The 27,566-nt window shown below is 61.4% G+C and overlaps 3 protein-coding genes across 40 annotated transcripts in view; 1 reads left to right on the forward strand and 2 right to left on the reverse strand.

Moving 5' to 3' along the window:
- Positions 1–13,152, forward strand: part of SLC6A9 (solute carrier family 6 member 9) — a 32,922-nt gene extending 19,770 nt beyond the window's left edge. For 16 of the 22 annotated variants that reach the window (XM_021096818.2, XM_021096812.2, XM_021096819.2 and 13 more), the window contains 9 exons: positions 6,238–6,370; positions 6,659–6,793; positions 6,896–6,999; positions 7,477–7,714; positions 7,804–7,938; positions 8,040–8,139; positions 8,229–8,329; positions 11,572–11,742; positions 11,861–13,152. In XM_021096818.2, the coding sequence (XP_020952477.1) occupies positions 6,238–6,370; positions 6,659–6,793; positions 6,896–6,999; positions 7,477–7,714; positions 7,804–7,938; positions 8,040–8,139; positions 8,229–8,329; positions 11,572–11,742; positions 11,861–12,055 (1,312 nt within the window). In that variant the 3' untranslated portion in view covers positions 12,056–13,152. Of the gene's footprint in view, positions 1–6,237; positions 6,371–6,658; positions 6,794–6,895; positions 7,000–7,476; positions 7,715–7,803; positions 7,939–8,039; positions 8,140–8,228; positions 10,762–11,059; positions 11,743–11,860 lie in introns of all 22 variants that reach the window. The other 6 variants (XR_014808480.1, XR_014808477.1, XR_014808481.1 and 3 more) reach the window with 2 other exon arrangements.
- On the reverse strand, positions 13,107–16,806 carry CCDC24 (coiled-coil domain containing 24). Of its 12 annotated transcripts, XR_014808511.1 has the most exons (9): positions 16,559–16,806; positions 16,156–16,331; positions 15,917–16,033; positions 15,155–15,229; positions 14,836–14,909; positions 14,516–14,570; positions 13,956–14,025; positions 13,766–13,844; positions 13,107–13,682 (listed from the first exon to the last, which is right to left on the reverse strand). XR_014808511.1 is itself a non-coding variant. In XM_021096827.2 (8 exons), exons 1-8 carry the CDS (start codon positions 16,682–16,684, stop codon positions 13,445–13,447), a joined length of 936 nt encoding a protein of 311 aa, XP_020952486.2. In that variant the 5' UTR covers positions 16,685–16,806; the 3' UTR covers positions 13,107–13,444. The 12 variants fall into 12 exon arrangements, 10 of the variants coding, with proteins under 10 accessions (XP_020952486.2, XP_084821495.1, XP_020952485.2 ...); XM_021096827.2 differs by lacking the exon at positions 14,836–14,909; XM_084965369.1 differs by lacking the exon at positions 14,836–14,909 and having other exon boundaries at positions 14,516–14,603.
- Positions 16,807–17,444: 638 nt separating this feature from the next.
- Positions 17,445–27,550, reverse strand: B4GALT2 (beta-1,4-galactosyltransferase 2). 6 transcript variants are annotated; one of them, XR_002345230.2, is made up of 8 exons: positions 27,258–27,550; positions 25,203–25,558; positions 24,813–25,048; positions 21,352–21,542; positions 21,057–21,179; positions 20,850–20,954; positions 19,943–20,192; positions 18,183–18,320 (listed from the first exon to the last, which is right to left on the reverse strand). XR_002345230.2 is itself a non-coding variant. In XM_021096829.2 (7 exons), exons 2-7 carry the CDS (start codon positions 25,504–25,506, stop codon positions 18,170–18,172), a joined length of 1,110 nt encoding a protein of 369 aa, XP_020952488.2. In that variant the 5' UTR covers positions 25,507–25,558; positions 27,258–27,550; the 3' UTR covers positions 17,445–18,169. The 6 variants fall into 6 exon arrangements, 3 of the variants coding, with proteins under 3 accessions (XP_020952488.2, XP_084821465.1, XP_020952489.2); XR_002345231.2 differs by lacking the exon at positions 18,183–18,320 and adding an exon at positions 19,027–19,311 and having other exon boundaries at positions 19,943–20,162; XR_002345229.2 differs by lacking the exon at positions 18,183–18,320 and adding an exon at positions 19,174–19,311.
- Positions 27,551–27,566: the final 16 nt, after the last annotated feature.

Consider the following 27,566-nt stretch of genomic DNA (forward strand, 5'->3'; position numbering starts at 1 on the left):
GTCTGGAACATCTCGTCCCAGCGGGGTGGGTGTGAGGGCACAGCGGGACATCGTGGAGGAAATGCCCCGTGTCCTGTTGGGGAACTCATGGGAAGGGGGCTTTGTGGGCTGGCGGGCAGGCCTCGTTCACTCGTTCCATCAGCATTTGCGGTGTGTGGGGTGTGAATGGCCCGGAGCCTGAGGAGTTCACAGGCCCCTGGGGAGATGGGTAGCGAACGATCTTCGGGGCAGGTGCCTCGGTGCAGGTCATGTGCAGGGGTGTGGCGGGGGCGAGACCAGGTGATCAAGAGGAGGGAGGGAGGGCGATGTGGAAGGGACGGGGAGAGACGTGATCAGGTGGGCTGAGGCCAGGAGGTGGCAAACTGGAGCTGGGGTCAGGGGCAGGTGGGACACCGAGTAACGGGACAGAAGAGGCCAGAGGCGTCATAAAGTGCCAGCTGCCCCTGCCAGGCTAAGCGCTTAGGCTTCCTCTGCTATATGATGGAGAGCCATATACCCGAGTGGCCAAGGCCCCAGCGACACCCCGAAGTCCCAGCAGGTCCATGTCCTCTCAGCCCAGGCCCAGCGCTCAGACCCTGTTCCCTGTGCCAGCCTCTCTGCTGGGCTGTAGATATTCAGAGACGGTTAAGATGTGGTCACCGCCCATGGGGGTTGTGGTGGAGACGACAGAGCTGTTGCCTCCCAGTGAGGGGCGGGCAGAAGTACCTCTGGGCAGACTCAGCCCCTCGGTCATTGGACAGATCGTTTCTTGGGCACCTGGTTGGTACCAGGCACTGGACTCGGCGTGGGGGCAGAGCAGGGAGTAAGAAAGCAGACTCTGCCCTCTCGGAGCTCACATCTAATGGGAGAACTAAGCAAATAACTGCCCGGTTAGGTATTACGCTGCATTTGAGGCACGGTGCGGACTGGGCCACCTGGTCTAGACTGGGAGCAAACTTTCTGGAAGCTCCCAGAAGCACAAAGCCCCACCCACACCCCTGGAGTTGCTCTAGAAGCTCTCACCCCAGGGGTTTTCTTCCAGGGATTCCCAGCCCAGTGGGGCCATTGCAGGGCAAAGCTCAGGAGATTTTATCCAGGGCAATTAGAGGGGAATTGCCCTCTAAGAAAACTGGCTTTGGGTTGGGAGACCAGCTGAACTCTGCCCCTCAGCGGAGGCTGGAGCCAGGCCTCCCAACAAGCTGCTGTCCCAGGCAGGACTCCTTCCCTGCTGGATGGCTCCCTGCTGCCCCCTCCTGGGCAGCGTGGGGAAATGAGCCTGGAGAGGGCTGCCTGGGCCAACCAACAAGGTGAGGTGAGCAAGCACCTCCATTTCTTGGGCACCTGTTTTTGTGCCAGGCACATGATCTTATATTACCCCTGTTTTTCAGATTCGGAGACTGATGCTCAGGGTTAAGGCACAGGGAGGCAATGCAGTGTCAGGATGTACGCGCCCCCCTGTGCCTGCAGCCTGGTGTAAAGTAGGCCAGTGGTGGTACCCTGCAGGCGTTCCGGGCCCACACACTCCGAAGCCCCCTTTGGAAAAAGCTGCAGGATCTCATTTGAGCCGCACACAACCCTGCAAGGCTGCAAGGGAGTGTGTGCAGGTTTTACAAATATTCCCACTTTGCAAGTGAGGAAAGCAAGTCACAAGAAAGATTGATAGAGTTCCCACTGTGGCTCGGTGGGTTAAGGACCCACCCTTGTCTCTGTGAGGGGGCAGGTTCGATCCCTGGCCTCACGCAGCAGGTTAGGGAACTGGCATTGCTGCAAGCTGCAGTGTAAGTCACAGCTGTGGCTCAGATCCAGTGTGGCCCCCACTGTGACATAGGCCTCAGCGGCAGCTCTGATTCAACCCCTGGCCCAGAAACTTCTGTATAGTGCAGGTGTGGCTGTAAAAAGAAAAGAAAAAGAAAGAAGGAAGGAAAACCTAAAGTAAAAAAAAGCTCCCAGGGTAGCTTTCTGAGCCCATGTCTGCCCTCTCAATCCTGTTTCACAGTCCTCTGTCTGACTCCTGCTAGATGGGCCCTAAGCTCAGGGCCCACCTCTTACCTCCCCAGCAGAACACCTGCTACTCGATGGGACTTGAATCCCAGCACCCATCTCCTGGTATCATCGTGGTAGTTCTGGAGCCACACAGACCCCGCTCAAACCCTGCTGCTGCCACTTACCAGCTGTGTGGCCTTGGGAGGTCGCCCAAACGCTCTAAGTCTCAGCTGTTCATCCTTTAAATGGAGGTGGTTACGACATCATCCTTGTAGTCAAGATACAGCATAAATCACTAAGAACAGTGACAGGTGCTCGTAAGCACAGTGAGAGCCGCTGCCGTAGATGCAATGACATAGATTAGGGTGTCCTGTCTGCAAGGCGTTCACCTTTGGGGAAATGGAAAAATAATGCAGAATAATTCCAGAGATGTTCCCGGAGAGCCAACGTGTAAATGTGTGGGGCTCCAAAAGCTCTTAGCTCAGTGGTTTGGTCGCAGAAGCTCATGGTCCAAAATCCAAACACCAAATATGGTGCCATAAAAGGAAAGGCAGCAAGTTCATGACTAGTTAGTCCCAGACGAGCCGCCTAAACTCTTTAAGCCCGCGTATTGTAATGCTGGACTCTCGCAATAAAAACGAATATGAAGCACTACCAGTTCCATGAATATGATTAGACAACATTTTTTACACGTCTTTTGAGCAAGAATAAGACTGCTGCGAATTTACCGTGAATGCTGGTGCTTGAAAATGAAGTGGCTCTCAGCTGTAGCAGTAGGACTCGGCGGCATCCTGGAAGGCAGAGCCTCCCAAGGCGGTGTGCCCCAAATCGTATGCCAACCGGGTGGGGCCTGGGCAGCTCAGAATCCCCAGCCCAGCTACCTTCAGCTTTTCGTGACCTTGTCTCTTTGCCCCTAGGAGCCAAAAATAGTTTTTGTCTGTGTGCGGTCAGAAGGGAAAAAGATTAGAAGCCAAGCCCTGCGTCAGGGGTCCAGGAGCCTCTCCTCGGGGTCCTCACAGCTCCTGAACTTCTCTCTCGCTTTATCTTTGGCTCCTCCGTGGACTCAGAGCCTGGAAAAGCTCTAGCCCGGGGCCCGGCCCTGATGCCTGTTGAGGGACTTGAAGCAGTGGCAGGAGTTGAGTAGGAGCGGGATGTGTTGGACCGCGCCCTCTGCAGGTCACCATGTGAAAGGCAGCCTGGGGGACGCCCTGGAGCAGAGGTGACAGCGTGCTTGCAAGTCGAGCCGTCAGACAGGCTGGCCAAGCAAACACCAAAGCCCAGGCCTGGCACCATGGTCCCATGAGGGGTCGGAGAGACAACTCATCACCAGGTATTAAACATGTTATCATGAGGTTCGAGAACTGATTTGAAAAAAAAGGTGAGAATAGCTAAGAATGGTAAAGGACAGTCTGTAAACTCTGCTGAAGGAAGGGAACCTGTATTTGCCCAAAGTTATCTACGAATTGTCCTGGGTTGGTGTTATGATGCCCATTTGACGGATGAGGAAACTGAGCTTGTCTCTTGCTCATCTCTTCCGCCCTGGACAATTCCAGAAACCAAACTAGCCCCCTCCAAGTTCTTCCCTTTAGACTTCCCCGTCGGCTTTCCACAATATTTATTTGTTCGTTCATTCATTCGACAACTCTTGAGCACTGCTCTGTGCCAGGCACTGGGCAACAGTGAGCAAATCAGGCAGAGACCCTGTGGCACCATGGGATCAGCAGCGTCTTGGCAGCCGCTGCGACTCGGGTTCGATCCCTGGCCTGGGACAGTGGGTTAGGGATGCGGAGTTGCCGCAGCTGTGGCTTAGGTTGCAACTGTAGCTCTGATCTGATTCCTGGCCTGGGAACTCTGAATGCTGTGGGACAGCCCAAAATGACAACAAACAAACAAATCCTTCCTTCCTAGAGGACAAATGACAAACTAAATAGTAAAATGTATGGGAAGACAGAGGGAGGCGTGTGCTGTGGAGGAAAATTCAGCAAAGAAGGGGAACGGCATGCCGGGCTGTGGCCGGGGCTGCAGTTTTAATCAGGGTAGCCAGGGGGTCCTGTTATGGCTCAGCAGGTTAAGAACCCCACATAGTGTCTGTGAGGATGCGGGTTCGATCCCTGGGCTCGCTCAGTGGATGAAGGATCTGTCATTGGCGCAAGCTGCGGGGTAGGTCACAGATGTGTCTTGGACCTGGTATTGCTGTGGCTGTGGTATAGGCCTCAGCTGCAGTTCCAATTTGACCCCTAGTCCAGAAACTTCCATATGCCACAGGTGCAGCCCTAGGGGGAAAAAAAAGAGGATAGCCAGAGAAGGCCCCTTTGCCAGAGAAGACCCGAAGGAAGCGAGGAGGGAGGGAGCCCATGTTGACAAGCCAGCTGCGTAACCCACGGGGCCCAGTGCAAAGTGAAAAGATGGGCCCCCTTGTTCAAATGTATTAATTTCAGGAAGGAGTTCCCGTCGTGGTGCAGTGGTTAATGAATCTGACTAGGAACCATGAGGTTGCGGGTTCGATCCCTGGCCTTGCTCAGTGGGTTAAGGATCCGGCGTTGCCGTGAGCTGTGGTGTAGGTCGCAGACGCAGCTCGGATCCTGCGTTGCTGTGGCTCTAGCGTAGGCCAGTGGCTACAGCTCCGATTCGACCCCTAGCCTGGGAACCTCCATATGCCACAGGTGCAACCCTAGAAAAGACAAAAAAAAAAAAAAAAAAAAGAATTTCGAGACGGCAATGGCAGGGCATTAAATCAAGCATGAGGCTCTTCTAAGCGTGGGGCCCTGTGTGTCTGCACAGGTCTCACACCCATGTGGACAGGTAGATATTCAGGGAAAGAGTGCTCCAGACAGGGCCTTGGCACATGCTGTCTGGAGTAGTGAGCAAGTGGGTGGTGGGGGGAACAGGAGGAGAGAAGATTCGAGAGATGGCAGGTAGGCAGGTAGAGGGTTCATGGATCTCAGAGGGCTTTATAGCCACATTTTGGTTTTTCTATGGCAAGAGATGGGAGTCCCTGCAAGGTTTTGTGCAGAGGAGAGACCCTGAGAGTGCTCTTATAAACACCTTCTAGGAGGTCCTGTTGTAGCTCAACAGGTTACAAACCTGACTAGCATCCATGAGGATTCAGGTTTGATCCCTGGCCTCGCCCAGTGAGTTAGGGAGGGGTCTGGCGTTACCACAAGCTGCAGTGTAGGTTGCAGACATGGCTCAGATCTGGTGTGGCTGTAGCTGTGGCGTAGGCTGGCAGCTGCAGCTCCAATTTGACCCCTAGCCTGGGAGCCTCCATAGGCCATGGGTGCAGCCCTAAAATGACCAAAAAAAAAAAAAAAAAATCCTTCCAGAAGTTTCTCAGGATAAAATGCAAATTTCTCAGCCGTGACATCGCAGCTTCGCAGCTTCGCTTGGTCTGGTCCCTTCCCATCCTCCGCCTCTATTCTCTTCCCCTTCGCCTGCAGTTTTGCAGCTGGGCTTGTCAACAAGGCTCCCTCCCCTTCCTGAGCTACCAACATGCCCAGGCGCCAGGTGTGCTGGTTTCTGACCCCTGTCCTGCTGCCTGCTGTTCCCTCAGCTTGGCATCTGCTTCCACTCCTCTTCACCCACTTCTTGCCCAGGCCTCAAACGTTGGCTCAAGCTGCACATCTTCCAGGAAGGCTTCCGGGGTGTTGATCCCCATGGGGTTGAGACATTCTTCCTGGCAGTGCCCGCGATGCCTGATCCAGGTCTATATGCCCAGCATCTAGCAAAGGCCTGGCGCATAAATGTCCATTGATTGAAATAACACAGCTGGCATGGCAAAGGGCACCAGATAGAGGCCTTCATACGTAGGGGAGGAATTCAGGTTGAAGTCTAGGGCCGTCTGCTCCAGAGGCTCTATCCTTCCTCGGTGCTCCGCTGCCTCCCACTGTGCATTAGAACTGGGGGCCTAGTGCGGGTGAAAAGGTCACAGAAGGCTTCCTGGAGGAGGTGACACCAGACAGGGAGTGTCTCGTCTGCAGGAGAGATACGCACCAGCAAGGGCCTGCGCTGGGTCTGAGCAGCGACAGGGAGACCTCCACCCGCCAGGCGCTGAGGAGGCTGGTCCAGGCCCTGGGTGTGGCCTCCAGGCATCCGCGGCAAGGGGCGGGCTCCCCTGGGGGCAGCTGGGCAGATCCGGGTGGGGGCCTCAGGGTGGCTCCCGCCTCTCACGCTGCTGGCCCCTCGTGAAGAAGGAGGGCGCTCCAGGCTGGGCCCTGGGCCTTGGTAGCCGTTGCCGGGTGGCGGGGCCGGCCCTCCCTGAGGTGTCCCCTTCCCCAGGCTCTATGTGCTGAAGCTGTCCGATGACATCGGGAACTTCGGGGAGGTGCGACTGCCCCTCCTTGGCTGCCTGGCTGTCTCCTGGGTGGTCGTCTTCCTCTGCCTCATTCGAGGGGTCAAGTCTTCAGGGAAAGTAAGTACCCCTCCCCCAGCAGGGTCTCTGCCTACCCAGAAGGGTCCTGCCTGTCCTCCCTGGGTTTCGGGCTGGGGGGGGTGACGAAAGTCCTGGAAGGGGCAGAGGACCAGAGGGCCAGCGGTGGCTGGGGAAGCAGGTGGGCGGCGGGGGGGGGGAGGCGGGGGGCAGGGGGGGGAGGCGGGGGGCGGGGCGGGGGGGGAGGCGGGGGCGGGGCGGGGGCGGGGCGGGGCGGGACCCGTGGGCGGGGGAGCCCAGAGGATCGCAGCGGGGCCCCTCCCGCACTAGGTGGTGTATTTCACGGCCACGTTTCCCTACGTGGTGCTGACCATCCTGTTCGTCCGCGGGGTGACCCTGGAAGGAGCCTTCACGGGCATCATGTACTACCTGACCCCACAGTGGGACAAGATCTTGGAGGCCAAGGTGGGATGCGGATGGAGGCTGACCCGGGCGGGCCGGGCCGGGCCGGGGCGGGGAGGCGCCGGCCTCTGACCACAGCTCCGGGCCGCCCCATCCCTCCGGCAGGTGTGGGGAGATGCCGCCTCCCAGATCTTTTACTCGCTGGGCTGCGCCTGGGGCGGCCTCATCACCATGGCTTCCTACAACAAGTTCCACAACAACTGTTACCGGTGAGACCCTCTCCGCCCGCCCCCCGGGGCGGTCCCCTGTTCCTGCCCGCCCCCGACCCATCAGGACCCTCCCTCTGCAGCGCTGAGTCTGGATCCAGTCATTGGAGTAACAGAGAGAGACGCTTTGGCAGAAGGGAGACGGGGTGGGGGCAGTGATGGCCCAGGGGTCTGTAGGACTCAAGAGCCTTGGGGCCACTGAAAGAGGCGCAGAGCAGACCAGAAAAGAGACTGGGGTCAGTGCCTGCCGAGGGGCAGCGGGTTAAGGATCTGGCGTCGCTGTAGCTGTAGCTCGGATGCGATCCTTGGCCCAGGAACTTTCTTATGCCATGGGTGCAGCCAAAAAAAAAAGAAAAAGAAAAAAGAGAGTTTGGAGGCACCTGTGTTCCTAGGATTTTCTGCCTCCAAGTCTTTGGGCCCAAATAAGGCAGCGAGAAGGAAGCTGTGTGTCCTGAACGCTGCCTGTCACCTCCCCATCAGGGACAGTGTCATCATTAGCATCACTAACTGCGCCACCAGCGTCTACGCGGGCTTCGTCATCTTCTCCATCCTGGGCTTCATGGCCAATCACCTGGGAGTGGACGTGTCCCGTGTGGCAGACCACGGCCCTGGCCTGGCCTTCGTTGCGTACCCTGAGGCCCTCACGCTGTTGCCCATCTCGCCGCTCTGGTCCCTGCTCTTCTTCTTCATGCTCATCCTGCTGGGGCTGGGCACGCAGGTACGAGGTGCGGGACGGGGGCTGGGGCTGGGGGAGGACGGGGGCAGGGGCCGAGGTCAGGCCCCTGCTCTGACGGCCGTATATTGCAGTTCTGCCTCCTGGAGACGCTGGTCACGGCCATTGTGGATGAAGTAGGGAATGAGTGGATCCTGCAGAAGAAGACTTACGTGACCTTGGGCGTGGCTGTGGCTGGCTTCCTGCTGGGCATCCCCCTCACAAGCCAGGTAAGGGACAGGATGGGCCGGAGTTGCCAGGATGTGGGGGGATCACAGGTGGGGGAGCGTCGTCTCGGGCGCCCCCACCTCAGCTGCCCGCTGGCCCGTAGGCAGGTATCTACTGGCTGCTGCTGATGGACAACTACGCGGCCAGCTTCTCCTTGGTCGTCATCTCCTGCATCATGTGTGTGTCCATCATGTACATTTACGGTAAGTGCCCAGCGCTTCCGGGGCCGCCTGTGTCCCAGCCCCTGGCCACCCCTGCTGCCCAGCAGGCCTGCTGACCTCCTTCTCCCCAGGGCACCGGAACTACTTCCACGACATCCAGATGATGCTGGGATTCCCGCCACCCCTCTTCTTCCAGATCTGCTGGCGCTTCGTCTCTCCAGCCATCATCTTTGTAAGTCGCTTGGCGCTCCCTCCACTCCCCTGCAGCCCCGCAGCAAGGGTCCTTCTCTTGGGAACCAGGGAAGGGAGAGCAGGAGCCCTCTCTGGCCAGAGCGCCCCGTGGGGGCTTCACACCCAAAACCCTGGCCATTGGGGGTCTGAGCAGAGTTACGTAGAGTCAGATAGCTATGTGAGGACTCGGAGCCACCCCGGCACCCTGGCCTCAGGTTAGGAAGGGAGCACGGGCCCCCTGTTTGACTGAAGACAGTGCCCAGCCTCGGAAGGGAACGGCAGTCTGGCAGCAGCTGAGAGCCAGCCTCCCTCCCTGGTGTTCCCGCCCGGCGTCCCCAGAGGAACCTCAGGAACCATCACGAGTGTTGGTGTCCAGCTCTGTCGGCTTCACTGAGCTCCTGTCTCCCTTCCCTCGTAGCCGAGGTGCTTGGAGCGCTCGGGGTATGCGGTGTGAACGCATGTTCCAGAAGCAGGTTGTACAAGTCGGACGATAGCTCAGTATCAGGGGCACCCTGCTCAGCCTTCAGGCACTGGGGTGGGCTGGCTTGGGAGGGGGAAGCTCTGGGTTTCCACCAACATTCCACACCTGGGAGACCCCCATGAGGGAGCTGGATTGGTAGAGGGAACCCCCACCTTGGCCAGGAACCGTGTATTAACCCGCGTCATGGAATGCTCCAAGGTATTGTCATTATCCCCACTTTACAGATGAGGAAACTGAGGCACAGAGGTGTAAAGTAATTGACCCGAGGTTACATGGCTGCTAAGAGGCAGGGCCCTTGTGCAAAGCAGGTAGACTGATCTGGAGCCTGCGTGCTGGGCCTGTGCTACTAGAAACAAGAGCAGGAGGACTGGTCCACGGACTAAAACCTCTCTGATTTTGCCCCTTTTTGCTCAGGGTGAGAATTGGGGTGGGAGGGGTAGGGGGCTCGCTAGTGCAACGGTCCCTCCACAGAGAAGAGACAGGGCCTCTCCAAGTGACAGAGGGGTCAGCCCGTCGCCAGGGCAGTGTCCAGAGTCTTGCCCCCGCCATGCCAGCTCCTCTCTGGCACAGGGAGCTCAGCACCGGATTTCCACTTTGGCTCATGTTTCTGAAAAAAAAGTCCCCTGCGGGCTGAGGCTTCCATCACATGGGGTGTGGGATCTTCCCGAGCCTGGAACGGGCACCAGCTCTGGCCACTGGCCCAGCTTTGAAACAGGAGGAGCGGAAGTCTCCTGTAAGTGGTGGGAGGCGGGGGAGGGCAGGAGCTGTGCCCGCCGAGGGTTGTGGCTCTGGCCCAGGACCCGCCCCACGGGAGCTCATCTTCCGCGGCTCCCAGGAGGCTGCCGCTCTTGAGGGGAAACCCAGGGCACCGCCGAGGCAGGGCAGAAGGCAGGAAGGGGCCTGGGTCCAGTGTCTCCACCAGATTCAGGCAAATCGGGCAGCACCCTCTCTGTGCTCAGAAAGCCAGGCTGGAGTCACCTTCAGGTAAGGATGCCAGGCTCTGTGGACACGTGTTTCTGGGCTGTTCTGTCTTTGTTGGGGGCCTTACTTCTTGATATTTCTGAAAAGGTCTTTTTGATCAACTCCGTCTCTCTATCAGCTCAAATAAGAAATTTGTCCACACCTTAGGTCAGGACCTAGTTCCATTCAGGAAACTTGCTATAAACTCCTCTATGTGCAGCATCCCAGGAGGGCTCCCCTCTCTTCCCGGGGCGGATGTGGGTCTTGCCTTCCAGAATTTGGTCCCTTGGTCCCTGGGAAGGCTGGAGGGGCCTGAACTCCAGAACGCAGTGAGGGCTCCGGAGGTGGATGCTGAGCCTGCCACTGGCTTCCTCAGGCTCTCCAGGTGGCCCACGAACCACCCGCCCATCTGTTCTTTCTTTTTACGGCCGCATCTATGGCACAGGGATGTTCCCAGGCTAGGGGTCGAATTGGAGCTGCAGGTGAGACCTACGCCACAGCCACAGCAACGCCGGATCCTTAACCCACCGAAAGAAGCCAGGGATCAAACCCACATCCTCACAGAGATAACGTTGGCCCCTTAACCCGCTGAGCCCCAGTGGGAACTCTGCACCTGCCCGTCCTTCTGCTTCCTTTAGTTTTTGTTTTAGTGGTTGCAACCCCAGGCTTTGTTCTCCATCTCCCTGTCTCTTTCCAAATGGTCCTAGAGCGTCTGCAGCCTGACACTCACCATGTCCAGCCTCTGGAGCCTCCACGGCCGGAGGCCCGGCAGGACTCTGCCCTTCCCTCTCCCCCATCCCTCCCCCCACCCCTCCACCCGCATAGCGTCAGTTCAGATCAGCAAATGAGATTGTGCCAGGATCCGTGCTGCAGACCCAGAGTGGGTGCAGTGCCAGGAGCTCCAGGTCTGTGGGAAACCTTCAAAACATGCTTAGTCGATGGCAAATGCCACTGAAGCCCTTTCAGGAAGAGGAGACAGGACGTCAGGAGAGGCTTCTTCTTTTTTTTTTTTTTTTTTTTTTTTTTTTTTTTTGTACTTTGGCCATTTCTAGGGCCGCTTCTGTGGCATATGGAGGTTCCCAGGCGAGGGGTCTCATCAGAGCTGTAGCTGCCGGCCTACACCACAGCCACAGCAACTCGGGATCTGAGCCATGTCTGCAACCTACAACCACAGCTCAAGGCAACGCCGGATCCTTAACCCACTGAGCAAGGCCAGGGATCAAACCTGCAACCTCATGGTTCCTAGTCGGATTCGTTAACCACTGAGCCACGACGGCAATTCCAGGAGAGGCTTCTTGAGGGAGGTGGCCTTGGCATAGGGTTCGACAGAGGGAGGACCCTCCGTAGTAAGGGAACAGGGTGGAAACGCTGAGTGTAGTTGAGGAGTTGAGACAGGGTGACGTGGCCGGAAAGATAAGCGGAGGTCTCGGCGTGAGGCGGAGAAGGCCCCCAAGGCCAGGGGGCCACTTCGGCAGGCAGCGGGCAGCCACTGTGAGTCTTTGAGCAGAACTGACGGTCCCAAGGCCGCAGCCGCCGAAGGCTTTCCCGGCTGGTTCGGGATTGTGCAGAAGACAGACCTGTCCCCTTCCACGGCGCCCCCTGCCCGCCATACCCCGGACTCAGTCCCGTCAGCTGCTTCTGCTCCCCACGCAGAGGGGCTGATGGCTCTTACGTGACCTCTGCCCTCCCCCAGACGCCTCTTTCTAGTTTGGAGAGAAAGGGAGGGGGTGCGGCTGGGAAGCCGGAGGTCTGGGTGGGGCTGGGCGGGACTCACGCCCTCTCCCGTCCCTCCCGCCCCGCAGTTCATTCTCATCTTCTCGGTGATCCAGTACCGGCCAATCACCTACAACCACTACGAGTATCCAGGCTGGGCCGTGACCATCGGCTTCCTCATGGCCCTGTCCTCTGTCCTCTGCATCCCGCTCTACGCCCTGTTCCAGCTCTGCCGCACAGATGGGGACACCCTCCTCCAGGTGAGGGTGGGGGCGGGGGCTGCCAGGTGGAACAGGAGGGGGCGGGTGGCTGGGGCTTCAGGGCTCCCGTCTCCTGCCCAGCCCCGCCCACCCCCACCCACGCCTCCCTCTCCTGCAGCGTTTGAAAAATGCCACAAAGCCAAGCCGAGACTGGGGCCCCGCCCTCCTGGAGCACCGAATTGGGCGCTATGCCCCCGCCATCCCGCCCTCTCCTGAAGACGGCCTGGAGGTCCAGCCGCTGCACCCGGACAAGGCCCAGATCCCCATGGTGGGCAGTAATGGCTCGAGCCGTCTGCAGGACTCCCGGATATGAGCGCAGCTGCGGGGGGAGTGCCCCACCCCCGCCCCGAGCTCCCACCACAGAGACTGGGGAGCGGCGGACAGGTGTCACCGCCTGCCCCCACCACGCCCTGGCCAGGGCGGCTCCCGTCACCTTGGCCACCACTGCTCGCGCGGTCACTCGTGCTCGTGTCCCTAGTGTTTACAGGTCCTATGGATGCCAAGATGGCAGCTGGGGGGTGTGGGTGATGGAGGGGTCTGCTGCGGGGCCCAAAGCACTTTGGAGGGGGGGGGAGGGCTCAGGCCAGGTCCCCAGAGGCCTGCTGGGCTTTTCATGGCCTCCGATGCCCCCACACTTTGCCCTGAGCTGAGGTTCTGGGAGGGCCCCCTACCTGTCCCCCACCCTGGGCCTGCGGCCACCTGACCAGTGTTCCTGCCCTCGGAACAGACCCCAGCCTCTGCCCAGGCACATTTGGATTTTCCCACCCGGAGGCAGGGTGAGGGGCTAGGGGGCTGTGCAGTGTTACATGTCAGGCTGTGCTGCCAGCCCTGTTTGTCTGTGTAATTATTTTTGTAAAACTTGTATTATCTGTGGTTGCCACCTCCTCGCCCCTGGCCTCGGGCCCAGTCTGTCTTCCAGGCCTGCCTGCACCTCACTCGGCTGCTCTGGGGGTCTCCGTGTCCCCTCCTAGCACTGGCTGGCGGAGGCCTGTGACCCAACAGCCTGCCCAAAGAACTAGTTTCTGGGGGGCGGGGGTGCGGGTAGGGTGATGCTCGGCAGGAGGTTTAAGCCCAGAGCCCTGGGGAAGGGGACACCCTACACGACAACCCCTTGCCCTCCCTCCACCAGGCTGGAGGCCCAGTCTTCCCAAACTGGGCTGCCCTTGTTCACGTGCCAAATGGCCCCGGCCCGCGTGCCCCGCCCCCGTCTCTGGAGCCACAGCTCCTTCCCCTGAGCCCTGCCGTGTCCGTTCAGCCATCCTCTGTGCCCCTCCATGCAGTGACAGCCCCGGAAGAGCCGCCTCTAATCCTCCGTAGCAATAACGGTGCGATGCCCACCCCTGCCCATCCGTGCACCACTAGGATTTTAAAGTCCATAGATTTTAATGAAATTTCTATTCCTGTCTCCGAGCTGCTGCTGTGCTTTGTCTGGGTCCCCTGTGGGGACAAGAGGCAGGGCAGGGATGAGACCTCTTCCTGCCAGGCCTTTGAGGGAAGCCTGGGAGGCCAGAGGCCAGAGGCTGTGAGGACCAGGAACCAGACACCAGGAACCGGCGAGGGGCTGGAGTGAGGGCCGGATGGACAGACAGCCATGGAATCCAAGACTAGATCTGATGTAGGCTGGGCCACGGCAGCTGAGAGGTGGCGGCAGCAGCGGGGGTGCGCTCCCGCGGAAGCTGTGGCCTACGTCATGACCGGCCCTTCAGGTTGGGGCCTGGGGCGCCCCACTGGACACTGGAGTGGAAGCGGGCCTTTTCCTGGGGCTGCACCGCAGCTTCCGTCCCCAGCGGCAGGTGGCGGCCGGGCCTCGAGGTTTGGGGCAGCGCTCCAGAGGAGGAGCAGGCCAGCAGCCCTGGAGAGGCCTGGCCGAGACTTCAACAGCCCCATGGAGGCAAGGCAGGGGTCTGAGCCCCTGGCTGGAGGACCCCAAGGGCCACCTCCTGAACAGGAGGGAGGAGCTGTGAGGGGGCTGTGGCCTGACCCTTTGCCGGCCCCGTGCAGCCACCCGTCTGCTCTGGTTTACCTGTGGCTGGGGGAGACCCAGCAAGGCTGCAGAGGTGCCTGCAGCTCCCGTTGCATGGCGGCCTTGTGTTCCTTTAGCTCTGGGGGAGAGGTCTGTCTGAGACCCGGGGCCCAGCTCTTCCAGGATGCGTGTACAGGAGTGGGGCGGGGACAGGAGGCTGGGCGCTCTGGGGTCTGCTCGGGGGCCTCACCTGCCAGGGTGGGCTGTAGGGTTGCCTCGGAGGGCTGGGGTGCCCCTGTGTACTCCTCTTCCAGGCAGCGCTGCGGGGAGAGCTGGTTCAGGACCCGGCCTCACCTCAGGGATGGATGGGGCAGGAGGCCCAGATCAAGATGCTGAGCATGGGGCCCAGAGGCCAGTTCATGCTGCCTCCTCATCCTGACCACGAGAGGGCACCCCTGAGGGGAGCGCCAGCCTTCCCGAAGAGCTGAGCTTGGCAAGGTGGTGGCAGGCCCGAGCCCAGCCTTGGGGAAAGGAGGGAGGCAGAGCACCAGGGGCAGGTCCTTGCGGGTGAATCTAAAAGGGCTGACCCCGCCCTCCCGGGTTCCACCAGAATCCTGGGCTTCCGGATTCACACACACAGCAAGTGCGCATCGGTGAGAAAGGGACACAGGGCTCACATGACCTTTGCATGCACACGCACACACGCACAGACACACGTGTCTGTGGCTCTCACGCACCAGGTGAGAGATGGGTGTGTCTACCTTCAGCAGAAAGGCTGTGGGAGCGGGGAGGCCCGGGGCTGCCACTCACCTGCAGGATGGGAATCTCCCTCTCCAGCGTGCGACACTCCTCCTCCAGGAGGGCCCTGGGACACGGGGGTGTGGCACCCAAAGCAGCGCTGTAGGCCTGGGTCTCAGCGGAGTCCTCCCCAAGTCCCTACCTCCAGCCTCACCAGGAGCCCCCTGCAGGCCCTCCTTTCTCAGTCCACCTCACCCTCTGCTGCCCGAGAGTGGCCCCAGCCCAGCCTGGCACCTGCCAGCCTCCTCTTGGGCAGGATGCGTCCTCTTCTTGCCTCCCTCCCAGCGCCCACCCAGGGTCACCATTCTCTCTTCTGCATGACTGTACCGGACCTGCAGGTCCTCCTGCTCCATTCTCTCTTCATCACGGCCCTTCCCCTGCTTAAAAACTCTTCTGCGGTCCAGCTCTCCCCCACCCCCCAGAACAAAAGTCCTCAGGCCAAGGCCCCAGCTGGCACCCATACTTGGCTACTTCCTGGCAGCAAACCTCCCCAGCCCCGCAGCAACCTGGCCTTTGGGCCTCTCAGCCCTACACACCTGGGTCTCCCCAGCGGGTTTGCTGCCTCCCTTCTCCTCTCACCAGCTCAGGGCCCCCATCCTCAGTCCCACCCTCCCTGTCTCCGCCCCCACCACACACGCTCAGGGCCCTCACCGCAGGTGGCCGGCAACCTCGTCGATGTGGGACACGTCGAGTTGGTCCTTAATGATGCTGAGGTCCCTGTGACAGCTGCCGGCAGGTGAAGTCAACGTCACCCTTCCACATTGCTTCACCTCAGGCTTTTAGGACACAAAGGCCATTTCTCCTAGACAACTGTGCGCCTTTTCTCACAAAAGCAAAAGTAACATTGCACGAGAAGGAGGCATTCTGGAGCCTGGGTTGCGAATGGGCTCTGCTCTGCCGCCCTTCACTCCGTGTGAGCTTGGGCAAATCAATCATGCTTTCTGAGTTTTAGTTTCCTCATCTGCAAAATGGGGGCATCACCTCCTTCGTAGAGATGTGTAAGAATAAGAAATAAGTTGCTGCCGTTTACGGATGAACATGCTCCAGCCTGTCTATCTCATTCAATCTCTAGCCCAGCCGCCTGCTTCTATTCTCCAGGCCTGAGAAACAACCCATGACTGGATGCAGGTTTTCTTTCCATCCATATCTGTGTAGAGTGCTCCCTCTTCCTGCAAAGCGCTTCTCTCTGCTCCTCATACTCTGAGACCCAGATCAAACCAAGCTTCCAGGCCTGGCACGTGTCTCCTGGGCTTCTGCAGCCCTCGTTTGCTGATCCCTGCCACAAGTGGCTGTAGAAGTGTCCAGCCCCAGACCAGGAGCCAGGTGCAACCCTCCATGTGGCCAGGGGAGACCCACCCATTAGCTGGGGTCCTCTGCCAGCAGGGACAGGTCCCTCCTTCCCAAGCACCTTACCCGGGTTCGCCAGCTTTCATCTGCAATATTTTCTGTTCTGGCACATCACACCTGGGCTCCTCCAGAGCAAAGCGCAGGACCCTGGGGCTATACCGGACCCAGGCCTGGGTCTGGTCCCTGCAGAAGGTGCACACGAAGTAGAGTCAGGGGCTCCTTCCAGGGAATCTCAGGAAAGGCGACCCCCGCTGGCCCATGTGAGTTTTAGGGTCAGGGCCCCGCCCCAGGCCTCAGGCTCCTACCTGCCCTCACAGATGGCCTTCCGGCGGAGACCCTGGAGCAGCTGCCGTAGTTCCTGGCGCACGAGGTCTCTTAGGAGGGGCGGTGGTGCCAGAAGGGAGGAGGGGTCAGAGGTGGGGCAGGAGCCAGGCGCTTGGGAGGACCGAGCCTCTAGGAGCAGTGTTCGTAGCATCACCACCTGCAAGAAGAGCCGGGACAACTTGCAACTGAGGAGGGAAAGGAGGGGAGGCACGGAGCTGGGGGAGTGAGGGGCAGCGCAGCGTTAAACTGGAGAGGGATGGGCGGACGGTGAGATGCGACAAGCTCTCGAGAGTTACCAGGCAGGACCAGGCGCCCAGAGGAGGTGGGGAAGTCATCCCAGTGGTGGAACAGGACTGGAGCGGGGCCCACCTTCCCACGCCCCACCTCTGCCCGCAGCTCCAGGCTCAGGTCCACCGTCGTCTCCCCCAGAATCCTCTTCACTTCGGGCCGCTCCGGGAGCGGAACGTGCTCCTCCACCAGCTCCCAGAGCGACAGGTAGTTCCCAGGCATGGCCCGCCCGCGCCCCGGTGCCCCCCGATGCGGGTCAGCAGGTCGGAGCGCCGGGGGCGGGGGGACCTGGGTCGCCCCGGGTCGGGCACTCCCGCTCACGCCCAGCCCCTTCCGGGTTTCACAGGCCACGCCCCCAGCCTGGCGCCCGGGCCGGCCTCCCTCAAGCCCCACCGCGTTCCGCCGCCCGTCCCCACGGCTGGAACTGGCCAGCCCAGAAGCCACCGGCCTCTGGCTCTGTCTCGTCCCCCCGGCTCTTGGCTGACGCTCGGGTCCGCAGTTTCTGGTCGCGGCCGGAGGAGCCAGGCGGCCGGACCGGGGCCCTAGCCCCGCCCCTCCCGCGCGGCCGTCACCCGGGAAACGGGGCCCTGCTCCGCCCCCAAGCCCCGCCCCCGCCCATTTCAGGGCGGTGCCGGCTCGTCAAGCCCAACCCACCGCGGTGGTAGGTGGTTTTGGAGTCAACCAGCCGCCCCGCCCTGACCCCACGTTCCTTCCATCCCTGGGCGCCTTTCGCTTTCAGGGCAGGTGAAAGCACTGAGAAATCTGAGCCCACGGGGTGATTACTTCTTTGGCTCTTCTGGCCGCGAGGCAGCGACAGCGTAAACTTTCCCCCTTCCAGCTGGCGGACTAGCGAAGCGCTGTTCTTGGAGGAACAGGACGGCCCGGCCGGACCGCTAGGTCGAGCCAGGCCTCCTCCCACCACACACGCAGGGCCTGGGTTTAGGGCTCCAGATCCCCATCCCCCAAGAGACAAAGGGACTGCTCCATTCACGTTTTTTTACTAAAGCACCCACACAAGTTTCTGTGCAATGTACAAACACGAGCCGGCCCTGGGGCTACTGCCTTCTTTCTGAGGGGCGGGGGGCAGGAACCCACCTGATCCAAGCCCCACCCACCCCCCATGCAAAGCCCATCCCCAAGGTCCCAGGCAGCCACACAGCACCCTCTCTGGTCCCCTCCCGGGGCTGCTCCTCAGCAGGGGGCGCACCAGCGTTTGCCCCCCACAATGTTGAATGTAAAAGGTTTCCCCTCCCCTGGAAGCATGGGGGATCCCCAGGTCTGAGAAGTCCCCCTGGAAGCGACACTGCCCCCTAGTCATACCTCCCGCTCTTCCAGGCCCTAGGGGACTCAAGGAGGGGGGAAACTGAGGCACAGAGAGGTGGAGTGACCTGGCCCAGGCCACTCGGTGAGGCAGTGCAGGGGCTGGCCCAGCCCTGACAGTGAAGGGGGCTGGCCTGGGGAAGGAGGAGCAGGAAGAAGGGGTGACCCCAGGGAGGGCCACACTTGAGGGGCCTGCCCAGGATGGAAGCCCCCCAGAGTAGGTCCTGAAATTTCCAGGTGTAGCTGGGGGGGCCTATTGAAGACCCTCAGAAAACAGAGCCCGCAGTCTCAGTCCTGGGGGATCCGCCACAGAGCAGCCGCCAGCCAGGCTGTAGGTCAGTCCTCTGGCAGGCAATCCTTGGCACTGGGAGCCTTTGTCCACTGGTGTCAGCCCCGAGGGGGCCATGAGGGGGGCCGCCCAATGTCCACTGTGATATTGGTGAAGAGCGGCTGCCGAGACACCTCCAAGACCTGGTACCTCACTGACCTGATGCCGTCCCGCTTCATGGTCAGCTTCGTGTTTTGAATCTTGGTAAACCTAGATAGGACGGAAGTGGGTCCAGGTCAGGGCTCACCCCCAGACCCAGCAGGGATCACGGGAGCCAAGGTTCATGCCATCCTGGCTTCTCCCAGGGGTACCTCCGTTTCCCCTGCCGTCCCCTCCACCCTCCACCCGCCCGGAGCCCCTTGGCTCTTGCGTCTACCCTCAAAACAGAGATCTTACCCCCTTGAGGCCAGAATCATGACACCCTCACAAATCGCTCATCCCAGACCCAGACCCCAAGGGGCACCCCACAGGCACCTCAAATGCAACAGGTCCTACACCGGGAGCATCATCATCAGTCCCCATGCCCATCACCTCTGTGCCACCTTCTTTGCTCCTCATTCTGTATCACTCCATCATCTATTTATTGAGCAATCCCCATGTGCCAGGCCTGCTCGAAGCACCAGACACAGCCATGAATAGGACAGCAAGGTCCCTCCCCTCCCGGCCAGTCTATTCCGCTAAGGGAGACAAGCAACAGACAAGGACAACGTCAGCCATCAGAGTGCTGAGGGACACCGCCTGCCGTGGCAGGGGTGAGCAGGGGACATCAAAGTGACGGCAGGGGACGAGCATCCCCGGCAGAGGTAACGGCACATGCTGACCCCACACTGGAAAGAGAAGCGGCACGGCTGAGCAGCTAGGGCTCGGGGGGGCCAAGGGGCGAACCGAGAGTAAGATGAGCTGGGAGGTGAGAGCATGTGTGGGCAGAGGCCTCTCCAAGTCAGAGGAAGCCGTTTTTTTATTCTGTGAGTGAGAAGACACAGGGATTTTTAGCCCAGTTTGGGGCGAGGCAGGCACCGGGGACACGAACAATGGAAGATGGAAGACGGGGGACCCGCTGGGCAGGAGGACAGAGGCTGTGCTGGGGCAGAAGTAAAGGGAAAACCGGACCGGCTCAGATAGGACTCGGGGTGCCAATGACAGGACCTGCTGATGATCTGGACATGAGGGTGAAGGGAAGAAGACTCCAGAAGTCCTAGACCTGAGGCGAAAGCAACGAGGGGGATGAAACTACTATCCAGAGTTCCTTAAGCCGGAAACATCTGCCCCCCTGCCGCGTCCCCCCCCCACCCCCCACCCCCGCCAAGGCTGACAACACTCTGTGGGGGAGGCATCTAGTCACGTTTTTCCTGAAACAGGACCAGGCCCCTGGCATGTGCTGCCAGAGCTCCGCTCCCACCCTCACCCCAACCATTTTGATTCCCCCAGTCCTTCCGAGCTCAGCTCAGATCCCTGCCCAGGGCCTTCCCGACACTGAGCGCCGCCCCCTCTCGCATGTCCTGAAGCCCCTCTTTGGCCAGCCTGCAGTCCTTCCCCGCGCGCCATGGTTTTGGTTTGATCTGAACTGTGTTTTCGCCAGCTCCCTGGACGCTTGGTGCTCCATGCTTCAGCCAAACATCAACCACATCAGTGCTGCCACCCCTCTCCCAGCTCGGACACCCTGGCTCCCAGGTCCCTACTGTGCTGGTGGGGGCACCGCGGCCTCACACCCAGCACAGCCCCTGGACTCCGTGGATCCCTTCGGGCCTGGTCTGCGTCCTCCCGCTCCACCTGCAGCTCTGCCAGCCCTTCACCTGATTCAGACTCAAAGAGTGATCCTTCCAAACCCACACCTGGTCCTTCCATGACTCCCCAGCGCCTCTGGAACAAAAGGGAAACTTCCAATCTGGGGTCGGCAGATTCCCCCCTTTCCTTCACTCCCAGGTTTCAGACTGTGACCGCGAGGGGTGTCAGACGCTCGGCATGTACAATGGACGTTCGCATTCCAGACTCCCACGCGAACTACTTCTTTCGTCCAGACTGGCCTCCTCCATCAGCCTGGTGAATAGAGCACTGTGCCCAAAGTAGGTGTGCGACACATATCTGTAGCGTGAGTAACCCTTTTCAAACTCCAGTTTGCCATCGCTTCCTCCAGGAAGCCTCCCACCACCACTCCCTCTTCTGCCAGGACAGCACTTTGTCCTGATCCCCCTGTGCTGTCACTACCTGTCTCCCCCCCAGGATGAACGTCCCGAGGGCTATTGGGACAGGACTGCGCTGGGCCCCCTCCCCGCCCTGCCTCTCACACGCCCCCCCGGCCAGCGCCAGACATCCAGCGCTGCTTCCTCCTCCGAGACCGGCCGCCTACTCCCATCGCAGAGGCTCAGCAATGTCTTCCCACCCCTGCCCCACAGGGCTCAGGCCGCCTTCGTTGGGTCTGCAGGCCCCGGAGCTGTGCCCGAGGCCCGCCATCACTCCTCCTAGCTGCTCTGGCACGAGCCAGGTCTGTGAGGGCACCAAGAGGAATGCCAGCTACCCAACGATGATAGGAGCCCTGCCTTTACGTTTCAGCTGCTTCTAGGAATCAGGCCAGGGTGAGAGTCGTCTGGGGTGAGGCTGAGCTGGGGACTGGGGAACAGGGATCGGGGTGCCAGGAGCATCTCTAGGAGTCGAGGGTCGGGGGCCTGGGGGATCCCCTCTGGGGACCTCTACAGAGTAAGGGGCTGGGGTGATTGGGGCCGGGGGCGCTGGGGGGGTCACCTCTGCGGGTTGGGCTCGTTATGCTTGTCCCGGTCGTGCTTGATCATGCGGTAGCGGCCTATGCGGATGTCTGGGCGCGAGATCTTCATCCCAGTCAGGGAGATCCTGGGGACGGGGACAGCGGGGCTGGAGCGGATACCAGGAAGGGCGAGGCGCCCCGTCCAGCGCGTCCCCCCCCCCCCCCGGTCCACTCCCCGCCCTGCTCACCGGTTGAAAATGTCGTCATCCTCGCCACCCCAGCCCCAGTATTCGTTGGGGAAGCCGTTAATCCTCAGGAACTGGGCTTTACTCAGGCCCGACACACCTCCAAAGTAGCCGGTATAGGGCAGCCTGGGACGCGGAAGAAGGCAGGCGTCGGGGGGGGGGGGGGGGTGAGTCCCGAGGGAGGACCAGAGATGGGGAGGGGCCCCCGGGGCGAGTCCCGAGGGAGGACCAGAGATGGGGAGGGAGGCCCCGGGGCTGGGAGCCGGCGCCTGGGTGCGGCTGCGATGGGAGCCCTCACCGGAAGCCGAACTTGTCCATGGCAATGGCGAAGTGGCGGGGCTGGTCGCCACAGCGGTACAGGTTGCGGTCATCCATGGGGACCAGGTCCACGTCACTGAAGATGAAGCAGTTGTAGGTGGCGTCCTCCTTCAGCGCCTCTAGGAAACCCACGTTGAGCAGCTTGGCCCGGTTGAAGGTGTCCTCCCCGTGCTGGGGTTGGTGGAGGCGACAGGTCAGCTCTGGCCTGAGCTGGGAGGCACCTGCTGCTTTGCTGCTGTTCAGAGCGGACCCTGCGGCCCTGGGACTACCCCTGCCCGCCCCGTCGTGGCTCTCCCGGACTCCTGAGGTCAGGTCCAGCGCCTTATCTTGGTCCTAGCCTTCCAAGGCCTTTCGCGATTTGGCTCCCGCCTCCTCTCTGGCCACTGCCCCCAGGTCCCAAAGCCCAGCTCTTCTCCATTCCTCCACAAGCCCAAAACAGGCCGCACTCTTTCCTTCTCTTCTTTTTTCTTTTCACAGCCACACCCACAGCATACGGAAGTTCCCAGGTCAGGGGGTGAATCGAGGCTGCAGCTGCCGGCCTACACCCCAGCCACAGCCACACCGGATTCGAGCTGCTTTCACAAACTATGCTGCAGCTCACGGCAACGCCAAATCCTTAACCCACTGAGCGAGGCCAGGGATCAAACCTGTGGCCTCATGGATACCAGCTGGATTCTTAACCTGCTGAGCCGCAGTGGGAACTCCGCCACCTTCTTTCTTGCCTCCAGGCCTTGGTGTCAGCAGTTCCCCTGCTTGGAATGCTCTCCTTCTCCAGTCAAACTCGTGTCTGGGAAGGCCTCCCTGACCAAGCCTCCCCGTCCAGTTTAATTACTCACCCCAACCCCCACTCCCACCCTGTGCTTCCCTTATGCCAGGGTCCTTTCAAACTGCTGCCTTCCGAGCTCTCCTTTCATTCACTCATTCGAACATGCCCCGGGGCCCTGTGCTTGGTGCCAGGCATCTTCTTTGTGCCCGTGAGGACCCCAGAGATGAGCAGCCCTGAGCACACAATTTCCCTACTGAGCATGTCACCAAGTGAGGTGAACAAAGAACGCCCCCAAATGGCTAAGGTCTAAGACACAGAGACCACAGGGACCGAGCCTCCGAGCCTCAGTCACCTGCCCCCTCCGGTTCAGACAGATCCACATTCAAGGCTCTGGGCAGCCTCCGGGACTAGGACGGGACCAGGCTCAATTCACCTGTCTCCCCAACAAAATGACGAGCATAGTGAGCCTGTGGTCCCCAGAGAAATGGGGCTGCGGGGCCATGTCTCCTTGAGGCCGGCCTCCTAGCTCCAAGTTCTGGCCAGAGCAAGGAGGCTTCCATGGAAGAAGCTGGCCCCCGAACCCCTGCTGCAACCCACCGTCTCCAGGATGGAGCCAGAGAGGCTTCTGGAGAAGGGGTCGTCTCGTGGGCCCTTTGGAAGGAGAGGAGGAGGAGATGCCCTGCCCTCCACCAGCCAGGCTGCTCCCCTGGACCCTGAATGGCCCGGCCCCATCTGCTCTTTCCTCCTTCTGGAGCCTTCTCTCCCGCCAGGCCTTGCAGCAACGGTCCATTTTCTCCTGGTTCACCGCCCCTCCCGCCTAACCTCTCTCGCCACCGGGGAGCCCTGGGTTCCTCCCACAGGGCTCACACACACACTCGGTTCTCTCCCATCCAAGGCAAACCGGTCCTCTAGCCACCGCCCCACCTTCTGCCTTCCCTCCTCGGCAGAGGTTTTTGGGTTTTTTATAGAGTTATCTCCAAGTGGCTACCTCCATTTTGTCTAATCTGATTCCTTCTGCAAACCCACTGCAATCTGCCTCCGCCCCCACCATGCCCCTGAAACGGCTCTCGCTGGGCCCACCTTGTTGCTAAATCCACTGGACGCTTCTTGGGCCGCATCCCCGCTCCTCCCCCGGCGGTGCCCGCGCAGCGCCGCCTTCCCGACACTCATTCCCGGGCTTCTGGGACACGGCGCTCTCCTGGGGCTCCTCGAACCTTTCTGGCCAATGCTTGCGGCCTCTGGGGCCGTCTCCTTTCTCCGCCTGTCCCTGGCTTGCTGGCTCTTTCCTCTCCGCTCCCAGCCTGCTGGGCAGGCTGGATGAGGCTGGTTTTAGGGACCCTGTCCATACCAGGGCCCTCCAGGCCCCTCTCCCCCTGAGACCTGGCTCCTGGGTCGCATCATCCGTTAACCGCCTGCTCAAGGTTCCTCTGGCATGTCCCCCAGGCACTCAGATCCATCACATGCAGAAAAGAACTCAGAGCGGCACTCCCCAGCCCAGACCTGGCCCGGATCCTGTGTTCCCGTCTCACGCACAGGTGCAGCCATCCCCGCCGCGAACAGTCAAGACAGGAGCCCTCGTGGTGTCCCGGCGTCTCCCTTTGCTTCCTCTCCGCCTCTTGTGTCACATCTCCCCCCATCTGCACGACTCCTGCCTGACTCACAGGCACGTTCACCATCTTCCTCCTGAGCTTCGGAGCCTTTTCCCAACCGGTCCCTCTGCCTCCAGGCTCCCCCCGCCCCGTCCTCCACGTGCCGTCAAAGCAGTCTTTCTACCAAGCCAACACACACAGTGTTCCCTCCTTGCAACCTCACAAGGGTGCCCCGTCACCCTCAGGCTGGAACTCAACTGCTTCTGCCGCCTCCTGAGATCCTGCTGGATTTGGCCTCCGCCAGCCCCTCCAGCCTCGACTTTGCCACCCTCCCTGCCTGTTGGACCTCGCCCCTCTGCTGACAGCTCCTGGACTCGAGACCAGGTCTCCGGGTCCCTGTGACTACAATGTGTCCCTCCCCTGGTCCCTCCGCCGGCTCGTGCCTGTGCCTCCCTCAAGACCCATCTCGGTCACTGCTTCCCCACCCGGGGCTGGACGAGACCGCCTGGCCGTGCCAGAGACCCTGCCCCCGCTCCAGTCACGCGCCATCGTCCTGGGGGCTAAAGGTATTCCAGCTCAAGTCTGCGAATTCTCTATGGGAAAGAGAGCCTGTATCAGATCCTTTCCAAGCCCAGCAGCCAGGCCGGGCCCATGGCAGGGCTTGAGGCTAAGCAGGCTGCCTGGACCTCAGCCATGCTCAGCACGCGGCCCTCGGGCAGACGTGATCCCTCGCTCAGGGTCTGACTCTCCCTCTGCTCGGGGCCCCCAGGAGCTCAGAGCCAGCACAGCCTCAGCCGCCGCCACCAAGGGGCAGGGCCCGCCAAGGATAGGCAGTGGCGCTCATTCCCGTCGAGGCTCTGCACACACCTCGGCACACCAGCGTTCACACACACACTCCTCTGAACACACACGCAAACGTGTCTAGGCACACGCTGACATACGTGTACGCCGCATGTACACTCACATGGCCACACAACCAGAGGGGGACAAGCACCCACAAATGGCCCAAGCCCATGGGTGCATCAAGACCTCGGGCCCCGCACCCGCAGGTGCTCAGGGGTTCCCTGGCGGCCGCGGGCCACGCACCTGGTTGATGACGTAGATGCCGTAGCGGAGCCGCTGCCGTCTGAGGATGGGGTGCAGGTAGTGGAGCCAGTAGCGCAGGTGGTGCTCCCGGTGTCGAAAGGGGATGATGACGGCCACCGTCTGGGCTGGCGTGCAGTCGGGCGGGGTGTAGCGACCGCCCAGGAGCACGCTTGGGTTCTCCCTCTGCACCCGCTCCAGGGGCATGGGCGAGGTGAACTCGATCAGCAGTCGGCCCACTGCAGGCAGGAATCAGGCCTTCCTCAAACCCGGGGACACCCGCCCTCTCCCTCCACCTGGGGGGGGCAAGCGAACCCCGGGACACACCCAGACCCTCCCCGAGTCCCCAGTCCTCCGCCCACCCCAGAGGCAAGCCCTCCCACGCCGGCTCACCCAGACCAGGAGGTGAGTCAGGGCAGGGCGGCAGAACAGGAGCCGTGGGGCCAGACCGGCCGCTGGGAGCCTCGGGGAGCCCGGAGCTGGGGGCAGTGGCGTTGGGCCGAGAATAGTTGGTGCTGCTGCTGGCCGTCGGGTGGAGCGCCCGGGCGGGGCCGCGCGCACTGAAGCGGCTGAAGAAGGCCAAGTGCTGGGCGTAGACGTCAAAGTAGAGGATGACGGCCACGAGGAAGTGCAGCAGGCAGAGAAGGAGCACGGCCTTGCAGACGCGCTCCAGCGTCACCCCCAGCAGCCTGCTCATCACGCAGGCGGCCGCCGGCCCATCCAGTGGGCCCGGGCATCCGGCTGCCGGCCTGCGCAGGGGCAGGAGGGAAAGAGACCAGCAGTCAGGCCCGGGGGCGCAAAGCCACCCACCCCCGTCCTGCCCACTGCTCGTGCTCTTAGACGGGCACCTTCACACTTACCTGCTCACACCTCTGCACACTTACCAAGTTGCATCCGACCTGCAACCAGCCACACAGACACAGCCCTTGGCAACTCACGACTCAAGCGTCTCCACACCACTGAGTGCTTACCCACACACATGCTTTCCTCCTCATCCTCATCGACACACACACACACACACACACACACACACACACGCACACACAGCCTTACCGCCCTCACGCTCAGGCACATGCCCTTGTTGCACGACTTTACACCCTCCCACCAAGGATTCCCCGGAACTGGACATGTGACCTCTGCTCACCGCGGTTCCTACCTGAACACGGAAACACACTTACATACAGACTCACGTGTATTCTCTCCGCCCCAGAGAACGAAAGCCCCGCAGGGCGGCATCCTCAGCCCGGGATTCACGGACTGGGGGTGGGGGACCATTGACTGAGCACCTACCTCGAGCACTTTCACTCGACACAGAGTACGTTCGTTTAGTCCTCCCAGGACCACGGTGGGCAGGGGTTTGGTTGGGCAGGTCCGGGTGGCAAGCAGGCCGGGCCACCTGGAACCCAGCCGGGAGGGGCCCTCAGCATCTAGGTGGCCCGAATTTGCACGAGACCTTTGTGGATCCTTCCCCTCTGGAGCAAGAGGTCAAAATACAAGGTGGGGCACGGGGGTACCCCTTCCCTAAGACCTCAAGGATTGAGATGAACTTTCTGGGGCCTGCCTAGCACTTCTGGTTCTGATTCCCATAAGGGCGAACGCGTGGACCCTGGAGGCACTATGTTAAGCGGGGGTCTTGCCTGGGCCATGGCTCTAACTGTGGTTCCAACACAGCAGCAACACCTCTGGGGGCACTTCTGGCAGTGCTGCAGGGAGCGGGGTTCATCTCACGCACGGTTCCACAGCAGCACACAACCACAGACACCCTGGGTCCCAGCTAGAGTCACCGGCACTCAGACACACAGAGAACTACATAGAGAGCCACAGACACGCCCGGGTGACAATAACAGTAAGGCACAAACAAAGCCGCCGCTCCTGGCTTTTACAGTCATCCAGACAGGCTCCCAGGCAGCTCTCAACACCACGTGCAAACACTCCCACCCCTCCCTCGGGGGGGTGGGGGGGGCCCGGGGTTCTGGGTCAGGCTGCCCGCTAGGCTTGGAGGTGCGTCTGGGCGGGGCTGGAAGGCTCAGTGGCCAGAACACGTGGCACCCTGGGACCGGGAGGCAGCAAAGACCCGGTGGGTGTGGAGCCTGGGGGTGGGGGGCGTGGATGGGGGAGAGGATGTGTGTGTGGGGGGCGAGGCAAAGGGGCAACGTGAGTGGGGCACCTCCCCATGCCAGGAGGCTGGGGTGAGCGAGGACAACAAGGGAGGCTGGCTGGGGGTGGGCAGAGGAGCCCGGTGGTTGGGGGCGGGGTGGGGGGGGAGGAAGATCCGAGGGATGGGGGGTAGGGTGGGGTGAGGCCAGGCCAGGGTCTGGCCGCCAGCGCCTCCCGCTCGGTCCTGGGCGGGGACCTCGGGGTCGCGGTCCGGGCGCCCCTCGCGGGGCGGGGTCTGGAATCCCGGGGCCCGGGGCCCGGGGCTGGGGGCCGCGCGCGTCCCCTTCTCACCCGGCAATCGGGGCTCAGCAGGGGGCGCCGCTCCGGCTTGGGCTGGGTTCCGGGATCCGGCGGCTGCGGACGGCTCCGTCCCCCATGGCCCGGCCCCGCCGCCTCCCGCCGCCCGGTCAGCGGCCCCCGCGGCCCCGGGGCCGCCTCCCGCCGCCGCCGCCGCCGCGGGCCATGGAGCCGAGCCGCCCCGGGGGGCAGGGCGGGGCCGGGCGGCCGGGCAGACCAACGGACCGGCGGACCGATGGACCACAGCGCCGCCGCCTCCCTCCCGCGCTACGGCGCCTCGGAGGGGCAGGCCCGGCCGGCGCG

Source organism: Sus scrofa, chromosome 6 (assembly GCF_054392235.1).
Source record: "Sus scrofa isolate SSC_HxYL_T2T_F1_AM1 chromosome 6, Sscrofa_HxYL_maternal_Yorkshire_Landrace_v2.0, whole genome shotgun sequence".
Lineage (NCBI taxonomy): Eukaryota > Metazoa > Chordata > Mammalia > Artiodactyla > Suidae > Sus > Sus scrofa.